General features: G+C 45.1%; 1 protein-coding gene across 2 annotated transcripts in view; it reads right to left on the bottom strand.

The window, feature by feature from the left end:
- The window catches only part of Kdm4a (lysine demethylase 4A), a 49,575-nt gene that overhangs the window by 15,560 nt on the left and 21,820 nt on the right, over positions 1 to 12,195 (bottom strand). For both annotated transcript variants that reach the window (XM_010634561.1, XM_010634569.2), the window contains exon 12: positions 3,381 to 3,501. In XM_010634561.1, the coding sequence (XP_010632863.1) occupies positions 3,381 to 3,501 (121 nt within the window). The remainder of the gene's footprint in view (positions 1 to 3,380; positions 3,502 to 12,195) is intronic.

Here is a 12,195-nt window from a genome sequence, read left to right as displayed (position 1 = left end):
CCCTGCTTTAACCCCTGCAATGATCTCATTTCTTCACGGAAGAAAGCACTTTCCAAGTAGCCCCTGAGGTCAGTGCAAAGCAGCCCAAGGAACGCAAGTGGATGTGTTTGCCCTAGGCGCCTACTGTGCCAACTCTGGCTGAGGACAAATTGTTTTTTTACCCCATCTGTGGTCCCGTTTAATCTAAACCAATGTGACAGCTGCCATTGTGTGTGACCTCAGTGAAAGCCATTGCAGCGTAAGGAGGCCAATGCAGATGAGTAAAATCAATCCCCAAAAGCCCCATTATTCAGATCCACTCAGGAGCCAAAGTGCCCAAACTCCAAGCAGAAATGTTTCTTCGTCCCGGGTCACACAAGAGTTGCTGAGCTAGGATGGAAGCAACAGAAACAGACAGGCCCATAATCACAACTAAAAACTTCGCACACTGATAGGGGTTCTACTTACAAAGTCAAAAGTGAACAAAATTATTCCATGTGAATATCGATGCCATAAAACGTGCAGTGTGTTAAGTTCTTTCTGTAAAACTTCATAGAGTCATGCAGTTAAGCCATGTGCATTTCACTACAACTGCTAGGCCTCGACTGAAACTATCTTTCTGTTTAAAGAGAGGGAAAGGGTGCACTACACTAAAAAACCCTAAAGAAACCTTACTTCAAAAAATACAGTGTGTTGGACCGGGGATTTAATGCAGTGGTTCTAATGCCTGCTTCGCAAGCACAAGGACCTGAGTTCAATCCCCAGTGCCAAAAAAAAAAAAAAAAAAAACCACAATGTGTAACTAGGCGTAGTGGCCCACACCTGTGATTCCTGAGGCTGGAAGATTGCCACTGAGTTCAAGGCCAGCCTGAACTACATAGCAAGATCCTGCCTTTAAAAAAAATAGAAAAGTATGCCTAGCTGTTTCAAAAAAAAAATGAAAAAAAACCACAATGTGTAACTAGGCGTAGTGGCCCACACCTGTGATTCCTGAGGCTGGAAGATTGCCACTGAGTTCAAGGCCAGCCTGAACTACATAGCAAGATCCTGCCTTTAAAAAAAATAGAAAAGTATGATCCTAGCTGTTCATATTACTTCAAAGAAAAAAGCTAGAAAATACCTTCTTGGGACAGCAGGGAAAGACAGATCAGGGATAAAGATTAGAAAATATTCTGGAGCTAAAACTTCTTATCTTAGGTGTGATAAAAGCATCCTGTTTCCTTGAGTCACAGTACTGGGGTATTAAGAAACCTGATGACTACAAACTAACTTTTTCAAGGGATGCCGTACATGAAGTAGTGAAAGCAAGCAGCCAGTCAGGCAGGCTTATGGTGACGGTGTTCTGGCAACTGCTGGATACGTGCAGACAGCAGTCAATGTCTCCAGTCCTTCAACTTTCCTCATCTGAGCATTTCTCATTCTTTCTTTCTTTGGTACCCAGGATCAAACCCAGGACCTTGAACTTGCAAGGCAGGCAGAACCACTGAGCTAAATCCCCAGCCCCATTTGAGCATTTCTTATCACAAGTTGAGGAATGCTCTCAATTATGTTCTTTTATATTTTCTTCTTCTGTTCACTTTTTGCTTTTTAAGATGGTTTCACTATGTAGTTCAGACTGGCCTTAAATTCCTGCCTCAGCCTCCTGAATGCTAGAATCATAGGCCTGTGCCATCACACCCAGTTCAATTACATTGTTTCAAAAAGACACATGGATATAATTTACCCATGTCTGGAAAAGCCAGGAAAATACTTACTTCTCTTTTTCTGCTTTTCAATTTTTCTAGTCTGTGTTACATCAAAGCATTTGGGGGTGCCGGGAGTGGTAGTGCGGTCCCAGAATCCCAGAACTTGGGTGGCGGAGGCAGGAGAAATGCTGCTAGTTCAAGACCCACCTGGGCTACATATGAGTTCAAGATCAGCCTGAACTACATAACAAGACCCTATCTTAAAAATAAAAAGCATTACGGGTAGAGATCATAAAATTAAGCTGAAGCTCCACTTGGGCTTGGGCACAAACTCAAGAGGACTTCTTAGCTACAAAATCAGGGAGGCCATCAACATTTGTGGGGGTGGTACCGGGAATCGAACTCAGGTCCTCGCACTTGCAAGGCAGGCACCAGAACCACTGAGCTAAATCCCCGGCCCCATCAACATTTTCTTCCTGATGACTCTTACAGCTCCACAGCCAATCACCAAGTCCAGCTGACCGTGTGTATGGAAGTGTATGGTACTGGGGACCTTCACACTGAGCTACATTCCTTAGCACATTTAAGGTTTTTTTGTTTGTTGGTTTTGTTTTGTTTTTAATTTTAAAACAAGGTTTCCCAGTCTGGGTTTGAGAACTTTCAATCCACCTGCTTCAGCATTCCCAGGGTGCAGGGATTCCAGGCATACACTACCATGCTCAGCTCAAATTCAGCTAGCTTTCTTTATTTTTGGCGGGGGGGTTTGTGTTTGTTTTTTTTGAGACAGGGTCTCACTATGTAGTGAGACTGACCTGGAACTCACTGTGTAGCTCAGGCTGGTCTCGAACTCACAGCGATCCTCCTGCCTCAGCCTCCCCAGTGCTGGGGTTACAGGCATGCACCACCACGTCGGGCCACTCAGCTAGCTTTCTCTTTACAACATTCATTTCTCTTATTCTTACCACCACCTTCTGTTCAGACCAGTATATCTCACGGAGACCGTTACAAATGCCCACCTGGTCTTTTCAAAGTCACCCTGCAGGTGCTATCATTGGAGCAATCTTTCTAATATCAATCCGACCATGTCACTGCTCTACTTAAAACCCTTCAGTGGCTCCTGAATCCTGAGAGAAAATGTCCTTACTCTGGGGCAAGTATATAACACTGGCCATGACCCAATCTCACACCTGTATCAGTCCTCCTACCCAGTTAGTCCCTAACCTTGTCCTTCAACTCTAGCATCCATAAGCCCAGGACAGTTCCTCTGCAGGTATACTTCTGTTTCTCTTCTCCAGCACCACTCATGCTGTCCCTTCTGCCTGCACTGGCATTTCTTCTTTCTTTAGATCTGTTTGCCTGTCAGCTTGCACCACTCCTCTGTGAGGATCTGGAGGCCACTGTCATAGCTTAGTGTGTCCACAAATTCACAGCACTTGCATCACTGAAACAATTTGCTATCCTGAAAACTCGGTCTTATGTCTCAGGAAAGAACCTGCATGCAATCATCCCATAACAGGTATATTCCATGCTACTTAAACTGATATGAAATCTGACAAGCAAGTAAGTCATAAAAGGAAATCCTGTCCTCTGTATGGAGAATCTAGGAGAACAGCTAAGCCACAGCCCTACCCCCACCCCTCTGTTCAGTCCTGTTATGTCCTGTAAGCCCCTATCTGGTGGCTGCTTTCTTCCTCGTGTAGAGGAGACAACACTTACCATCATCACTGATGCACTCCTGCAACACAAGCGGGTGATGGCGCGGGAGCTTGCTTAAGGGCTGACGGCGACCCTTGGACTTCTTATTCTCTTCCAGGGAAAGCATGTATTCATCTGCAACCTGCAAGCCAGAGGACATCAAATTGAGTTCATCTTGACACAGAGGGAAGGGTAGCCTCACAGTGAAAGCCAAGGGAGAAAAAGAGAGGGACACAGAGAAACCAAACCAAACACAGAAAATACCCATCTTGGAAAAGCCATGTGATACCACCATGCAAACTAGTTTAGTCTAGGGCCGGGGATTTAGCTCAGCAGTTCGGTGGCCTACCTCACAAGCGCAAGGACCCGAGTTCGATCCCTGGTACCAAAAAAAACAAAACAAACTAGTTTAGTCTACACCAGGCTAACTTTAGAATTTTAAGGCAAAATCCATACCTAGTGGGGCTCCTGGCCTTCTGGAACAACTTGAAACAAATACACCAAAAACAAACCTGCTCCAGCCCTCCCTCCCTCTTAAGCTTATTGCCATGCCACACGCTGAGACCCCTTAGAGGAGCCCAGGTGTCCCTTGCTTGAGCCAGGTGATAACAGCTGGAACAATATGCCAGCAGCAGGGCCATCCAGGTGCACAATCTAGAGGCATCCAAAGGGGAGAAGGGTACCTCCGCCATTACAAGGAAACCAGGCCAGCTTCTCTCTCATTACACACTCATCGGCTCTCACAGATCCTGTTAACTCCTGTGTTAGTCAAGGCAGGATATCAGCCAGGAGAGTGCATCTAAAACTCTGGCCTAGCAGCAGTGAGGAGGCTGACTTAACATTGCATTTACATAATGCTGGAGCAAATGTAATTAGGTTTAAGATGTACAGGGTTGCTCAGTGATACTACATAGGAGTTTCTTTTCAATCAACATACTTAAATGTGGCTATACTGACATTAGGAGACACGGGGTTGGTTAAAACCATTAAGTGAGGAAATGAGGACTGGAAGAGGGCAACTTTCCAACGGTGACAAAAAGTAATGCCTCATAGTGCTACTGAGGAGAGACGGCACTGCAGTTCACTTCAGAAAAGGTGTCCTGGGGCCAAAGCTCCCATATGCAACTAAACAGTACCCCAGAGCCTAAGGACCCACTTGGGAGTGAGACAAAAATTCTGCTAAGCCACTCACAGGCTTAACAGAGCCTGCTCCTGCAAATACAAAATTTACCAGAAAACAGTGCTTGCTTCAGCAACACATATACAAAATTTACCAGAAAACAAAAACTAAAATAAAAAATTTAAAAAAGAAATAAAAAAATAAATTTTAGCAACAGGTTTTTGTGCCCATTTGCCAATTCACTGAACAAATGTTCGCTGAGCACCTGTGGTGTGCAAAGGCCCATTCAGGAAAAGAAGCAGCTGTTCAGAGATGGATTGACAAGATGTGCTCTGGGTTCACGCAAGCAAATGATGCCAAGCAAGGGATGCAAGTGAGTAGGAACAAAGTAAGTGACGAGTTAGGAACTTGCTACTGCTGATGGCCACAAAGTCTCAATGAGACCAGAATGGTACGCGCTTTCTAAAGTGCTGGTTTCAAAAACTATGTCAGGGGTTCAGGATGTAGCTCCTAACGCTACAGCACTTGTTTAACACGTAGGAGACCCTGGCTTAGATACCCAACGTGGCAAAAGCAAACAAAAAATGTGTATCAGGGAGGTCCCCCCAGGAGCATCCAGTGGAGTACACAGAAAAGGCTCCAGGCCCCACCTACTTTCCAACCACAACCGCTTTGCTCTTTGTGTTTTTCAAACGAGTAAGATTTCACTTACAGGGTTCTTTGGCTAGAACAAACCAGAAACCCTAATGTGCCAATGGTTTTTGTTTCCGAAGGTTTTTTGTTGGTGCTGGAGATTGAATTCAGAGTCCCACAATGTATATCCCCAGCCCTATTCTATTCGAAACATGGTCTAACTTGCCCAGGCTAGCCTTGAACTTGCAGTTCTCCTCCCTCAGCCTCCCAAGTAGCTTAGACATGCTTTTGCCATTTTTTTTTTTTTTTTTTTTTTTTGGTACCAGGGATCGAACTCAGGTCCTTGTGCTTGGGAGGCAGGCGCCAGAACCACCAAGCTAAATCCCCAGCCCCCGCCAAATTTTTTATAGTGTTAATATGTGAATTAATTTAGAATACACCCCAATCTACATATAGTCATGAATTATATATACTAATGGATTTATATACATTTTTAAAACAAAAACAACTAGAAATGGGTAAGATAAAAATAAAACTCATTAAAAAATTATATTAAAAATTAAAGCTCATTTTTAATATTTTATTCCTATACCCAGGTGTGGTGGCACACACCTATAATCCTAGCCCATCAAGAGGCTGAGCCAGGAAGATTGCCCTGAGTTTGAAGCCAGCCTGGGACAAATAGCGAGTTCAAGGCCAGCCTGAACTACATAGCAAGACTCTTGTCTCAAAAAAAAAGTAAGGGCCAGGGATTTAGCTCAGTGGTTCCACTGCCTGCTTTGCAAGCACAAGGTCCCGAGAGTTCAATCCCCAGTACCAAAGGAAAAAGACGCCTTGCATGGACAACAAGGTCAGATAACAGCAAATGGGGGATAGGGGTCCTTCATCGAGAACTACCCAAAGGGCAGTAAGAAATGCAGACCACCCGGGAGCTGGGGGGCCCCCAGGCACAGTGTGGAGAGGCAGCAGTTTGAAGTCTCCTTCCCAAGGCCTAATGGCTCTCTGTCTTTACACAGACAGGGTAAGATGCCAGGTTCCCAACCCAGCGCCAAGTGTCCTATGGCCTTCTCTTGAGATCCAGAGTGGGTATTTTGAGGAAACCTCACTCAGCACCTGTAGGATACCCTGGAAACTTTATAAAGCACTGTGCCCATCTTTAAGCCATCTCATCTCACTGCCACTTATCCAAGGAAGGTAGAATTTTGCTGGTTTCAGAAGGTTAAAAAAGTGTTGTGTTATAGGTAAAATGCTGGCAAAGTACATTTACATATTCTTACAGTTGCTTGCTTGCTTGCTTGCTTTCACGTCCTGATTAGGTGAGATGTAAGACTCAAATAATTTGAATCAAGAGAACCAAAGATAGACATCATCTAGGCCCAAAGTCCACTCACAATCTATGTTGAGCTGGTGTGGTATAATGCACACCCATAACCTCAGTTCTCAGGAGGCTGAGGCAGGAGGACTGCCACAAGTCCAAGGCCAGCCTGCACTACAAAAGTGCAGAATTTAAAATCGTGAAAGTGGATGAGACTACCAGTGGGAGATGAACTGACTGAACGCCAGGTCTTGTATAGACTGGGCAAAGAGAATAGAGAAACAGAAATTCAGAAATAGACAGGTAAAAGGAATTCCATAAAGACAGGACAATTTCAAAGAACGGGTGACTCATGGGACCAAAGGCTATGGAAGAGGTGAGCATGGAGGTGACCAAAGTATTCAGTGACTGGGGTGTCAGGACTTTAGAGATTAGTTCCAGCAGATATGACAGAATAGAGTCAATGAGGGAATACATCAGAGCCTACTGAGAAGAGCAAGGGAAGGATGAGATCATGGTTTGAGAAAGAAATGTACTTCAGAGCCGTATTTTAGGATAGTAATATGAGTATAGTTTATAGGAAAGAAGCTTATAAAAGGAAGATACTAAGATATGCGATAGAATGGTTTGCAGAAGATGTCCACATCATAATCCCTGTGAATACATTATGTTAATGCCACAACAGAGAATTAAGTTTGCTAATAAGATGACCTTAAAATGCGGAGATTATCCTGGATCTCCAGGCAGGTCCAGCATAATCGCAGTAGTGCACAGTAACAGAAGAGTCAGCTTGAGTGACTCGCTTCGAGAGCCTTGGCTCGCTAGACACTGCTGCCTTTGAACACGGAAGACAGCCACCAGCCAAAGATTTAGGGTGGCCTGTAGACGCTATTAAAGGGCAAGAAACAGATTCCCCCATAGGCCCCAAGCAGGTATACAGCTCAGATGGCACCATAATTCTAACAGTGAGACTCACTGCAAACTTGTGAGCCCAAGAACTGTACAGAAATAAATACATGTTGTTTCAAACCTCTTAAGTCTGTGGTAACTTGTTACAGTAACAATAGAAAACTAATAGAGGAGGACAGGCAGAACATTTTATAGATCCCCAGGAATTAGAAGAGGCAGAGTCAAGATCAAGTACAGCAGACTACAGGTTTGGGAAAGGATGAGGCCTTTAGGCATTACCTGTTTATTCAAAGAGCCTCCATCCACCCAGCACATGGGCCCAGGGCACTGTGCTTGGTGCCCTGACAACACACTGGCTGGCAGATGAGACATGATCTCTTACCTCAAAGGGCACGTAGCCCAGGCAAAGAAAGCAGGTGTCCAAGCCAGTGCCCTCACCACCACCATCCTGCTGCTTCTGACCTAAATGGTTAAGCCTATTGCAAATGTTCTTCCTGCTATGTCATCCACACTCTCCAGGAATGTGCTCCAAACTCTTAAATCCCCTCAGTATGTAACAGGAAATGCTGGTTCAAATTCTTGTTCAACCACCTAGCTGTGTGAGCCTGGGCCACTGAGGCAACACCACAGTAAGTAGGAATCAGGAGCTTGCCCCAAACGGCTCCTTGTGCGGGCAGGATGGGGCAGGTGTAGGTTGTTTCAGGGCTTTTCCTGAAGGACAGCTGAAGCTCAGGACCAGAATTCTCCATTCCCTCCTCTAACATCTGGTACCAGAGGCAAGGTCTACGTCCCTGATGAGGCTTGTTCTGCACAGAAAAGAACCACCATTCTCAGCCTTGTTTTGAAAACTCACGTCTCCAAAGTAGCTCGAACTATCAGTAACTTCAGCAGCAGGTAAGACTGCTGAGGTTCGTTCCACAGATGAAGACCCTACAGCTTTGATGATTTAGCAGTAATGTCGAGCAGGGTATTTTCACCAAAACTGCAGCTGACCAGGCTGCGCTAAAAAAGGTCCTTGACATGCAGAGTAGCACAGGCACTGAACAGCAAGTAGCCCCAAATTCAGCTTGGTGATCCTAAAATGGTGGGAGGAGGGAAGCACATACTCCGGGATGCTCTCATGAACCCAGCTGCTTGCAAATATAGATGTACTGCTATCACATCTCACCAGGGACGGGACAGAGCTGGTCCACTTCGGCCCCAGGCCAGTCAGTGCCCCCACTCTACCCTATCAGTCCTGCGGTTAGCTTCTCACTGAAGCAAACCTGACCTTCCAGGCACACCCCACTCTGATGACCATGCCGGTGCCAAGAGATGAGAGTGAACATGGCACAGAGCCTGGCCACGTTTATCTTCTTCACCGGCCTACAAACACTTGTACCTACACTGAGGAGCAAAATACTCCAAGGCCTCAAAACAGAAATGGAACCAGACAGAAAACAATGAAGAGAAGTAGCATGGCTTCTGCTGAGTGCTGGGTCACACAGGTATCTGAACATCAGATTCAATCCCTGTCTCTTCCCACCTCAAAATCAGACGCATCCTGGTAAAGGTCACACACAAAGTAAAAACACAGCCATTGATTGGCACACTAAAAAAAAAAAAAAAAAAAAAGGCTAAAACAATCAATTTTGTATCATGCATATCTGACCACATTTAAAAAAAAAAAAAGGTGGAGATGGAGCTCAGTGAAAAAGGGCTTTCCTAGCATGTGCAAGGCCCTGGGATCAGTCCCCGGGACCATCAAAAGCAAACCAAAAGGGCCAAGGATGTAGCTCAGTGGCATAGCACCTGCCTGGCAAACAAGAGGTCCCAAGTTCAATTCCCAATACTGAAAAAAAAGGCAACAAAAAACCCTATCTGCAGCTATCCCTTCCTGTCCTTTCCCTCTACCAGTGATGGCAGGATCCTCCTCCCTCCCACACCTCCTTAGAGGCCCAGGATCCACTCCCTCCCCTCTCTCCCTGGTTATCATCACCTCTCCATTCTGCGCACTCCTGTTCGCACAAGGCTCGGCTGGCCCATAAGCTCCCACTGTCGGGAATCATTTTCCTCCCCTCACCCTGCTACACCTTCATTTCATAACCTGGACCCTCTACCTCCACTCAGCACACGCACTGACACCCTCCTGGGGACTTCCGCGCCTTCGGGCTCCTGAGAATCAAGTCTACACCTAGCTCTGTAGCCTGAATTCATTTCCTGACCAGCACACACAGCCTTTCACGGTCACTTTTTTTTCTTTTTCTTTTTTGAACTAAGGATTAAACCCAGGGCCCCAGGCATGCTAGGCAACACTCTACTGATCTACATCCCCAACCTTCTTTGTTTTATTTTAGAACAAGGTCTTGGCTTGTGATCCTCCCACTTCAGCCTCCTGAGCAGCACTGATCAGAGGCATGTGGCACTGTGCCCAGCCCCTTTCAGCTTTCTTTTAACCTCTGTCCTATACAGATCCCATCCAGTAACTTGTTGGCCCCAGTCAGCCCCACGATGCTCTCACTGGCCAGCACTCAGTCTCCCAGCTCCCGGCTCCTACAGCCTCAGAAGCTGTTTTGTGCCCCCGTGCTTGTTTCCACCGCCCAGCCCAGTCCTCACTACCTCTCTCTAAGACTGAAGAAACAGGTTCCTAATTGGCTTCCTTGTTTTAAATCTTTTTTCTTCCTTTACTGAAATAGAAGTATTTCATTATAACATTAAGCTGGGCTCCAAGTATAGCTCAGTGGTAAAGCACGTGCTTAGCATCCACAATGTCCTGGATTTAGTCATCAAAAAATTTATGAGAATAATTTTTAAAAAGTTCAAATGATGCCAACAGCACAAGAAATAAAAATTCTAATTCCACCTCTTAGATGTTTTTAATTTTGCCACCTTTCTCCCTCCAAAAATCTTTACACTGCTTTCAGAATAAATTCCCCAAACACTACACGGAGCTTCAAAAGACAGTATGGGTAAGCCAACAGTCTAGCGGGGAAAAGAACACTACCCCCAAGATTAAGGAAGATGAAGAGAGATATAAACAAATACAAGGGGTGAGCTTTGTTTAATTCAAATAAAGCAACTTAAACTGTCTTTTAAGACAATCAGGAAAAATTGATTATGGACTAGTTTAATTATGCTAAAGAATTTTTATAATTTTGTTAGGTGTAATAATAGCACTGTGATTAAGAAAATGACCTTGCTTTTAGAAATACACACTGAAAGTAGGGAAGAAATAGCACAGCATCTAGGCTCTGCTTTAAAATATTACTGCAAGCCACGCACAACGGAGCACACCTGAGCCAGCTATTTTGGAGGATCACAAGTTTGAGGCCAGCCTGGGAAAGTTCACAAGACCTGGTCTCAAAATTTAAAAATCATTTTTAAAGGGCTAGAAAAGTAGCTCAGTGGTAGAAAGCTCTGGGCTTGATCCTCAGTACCAAACACACAAAAATACAACAGGGAATAAAAACAGAACGGATGATGCAAACATGACCAGATCCTGACAACTGTTAAAGCCAAGTGATGAGTATTTCCATTATTTACTTAGCATTTTTTGTGTTTGCACTTAGAACAGTGTACCACGGAGGTCTTCAGTTTCCAAATGCAGATGGAGGGGAACCTTCAGATCCTCCCCAACCCTAAATTCGAATTTCAGCACATGAGGCAGACCTCCCACATTCTGCCTCTTGACACACTCTAGCTTTGTCCCAAGGCTACTTGCAGTGCTATATGCTCAAGACAAACTAAAACCTTTGCAAGCCAGGCATGGTGGTACACACCTAGAATTCCAGCACTCATGAAGCTGAGGAGGAGGATGTCCCCAAATGTAAGGCCAACCTGGACTACATAGTGAGTTCAAGGCCAGCCAGAATCAGAGGCCTTCTCTCAAGCAAAACAAAACAAAAAGACTAAAACCTTTACAAATCCCCATGTGCATTGAACCTGGCGAGGGCTATCATCGATATATAAAGCACCCTCCTTTCCCAGATTCTTGCTACTTTCTTTCTATCCACTTGGCACAGTAACACCAGGCCAAAATGCCTCCTCCTCTACAGCCTTCCCAAACTCCTCCCACAAGACACAGGCTAACCCGCCAACTCTTTCATCTACATCACCCACGATGTTCTCAAGAGACTTCTGAGTTCCTTGAGGGGACAGTCCTGACACAGAGCAGACAGGCAATAAATGATTACAAAGGAGAGTGAAGAGACCAACACAGCTAAGACTTTCTGCAAACCAGCCCGCCCATGCTGGGGTGGAGGGGTGGCTGCGGAGGGAGTTACGAAGGGCATTTCCACCAGGCTACAGCTTAGAAATCCACACAGAAAGGAAAGATATCAGGAAGGCTGGGTGAGCAAAAGACTGAATGGAGAAGCCTCCTCTCCCTGAAGATTTCTCCATGGAAGGCCTCCTGGCTTCTCCTCCTATCCCACCAGGCTACATGGTTATCAATTAACCACGACCTGCCCTTTGCAGAGAGCCCATTCTGCTCTTTGTCCTCACCATAGCGAAGCTGTGTGGCAAATGCTCTGGCCTACAAGGGGCCTATGGACATCAATGACTGCCTAGGACCAAGGAGATCATCTGTCCAAGTGAGAGGCAATGAGTACCAGGGTCGTTTGGCCGGTTTAAAAGCTACTTTGTTCAACCATATTACCTGGTAATAAAGTGACAGTTTAAGCTCTCTATGCCCAATTCTTGTACCTATCATTTAACTGTGTCCAAACTGGGAAGGAAAAAAGATGGATTTAATTATTGGCTCTCTGCATCCTCTCAAAAAAAAAAAACAAAAAACAAAACAAAAAAAGTTTTTCACTGCCTGCCTCACAAGTACAAGGTCCTGAGTTCACTCCCCTGTAGCAAAAAAAAAACAAAAAAAC

The sequence above is a fragment of the Fukomys damarensis genome, unplaced genomic scaffold (genome assembly GCF_012274545.1).
Source record: "Fukomys damarensis isolate Sample0158 unplaced genomic scaffold, DMR_v1.0_HiC HiC_scaffold_23, whole genome shotgun sequence".
NCBI classification, from domain to species: domain Eukaryota; kingdom Metazoa; phylum Chordata; class Mammalia; order Rodentia; family Bathyergidae; genus Fukomys; species Fukomys damarensis.
Note: the sequence above shows the minus strand (reverse complement) of the source record. Positions and strands in the feature narration are given on the sequence as shown.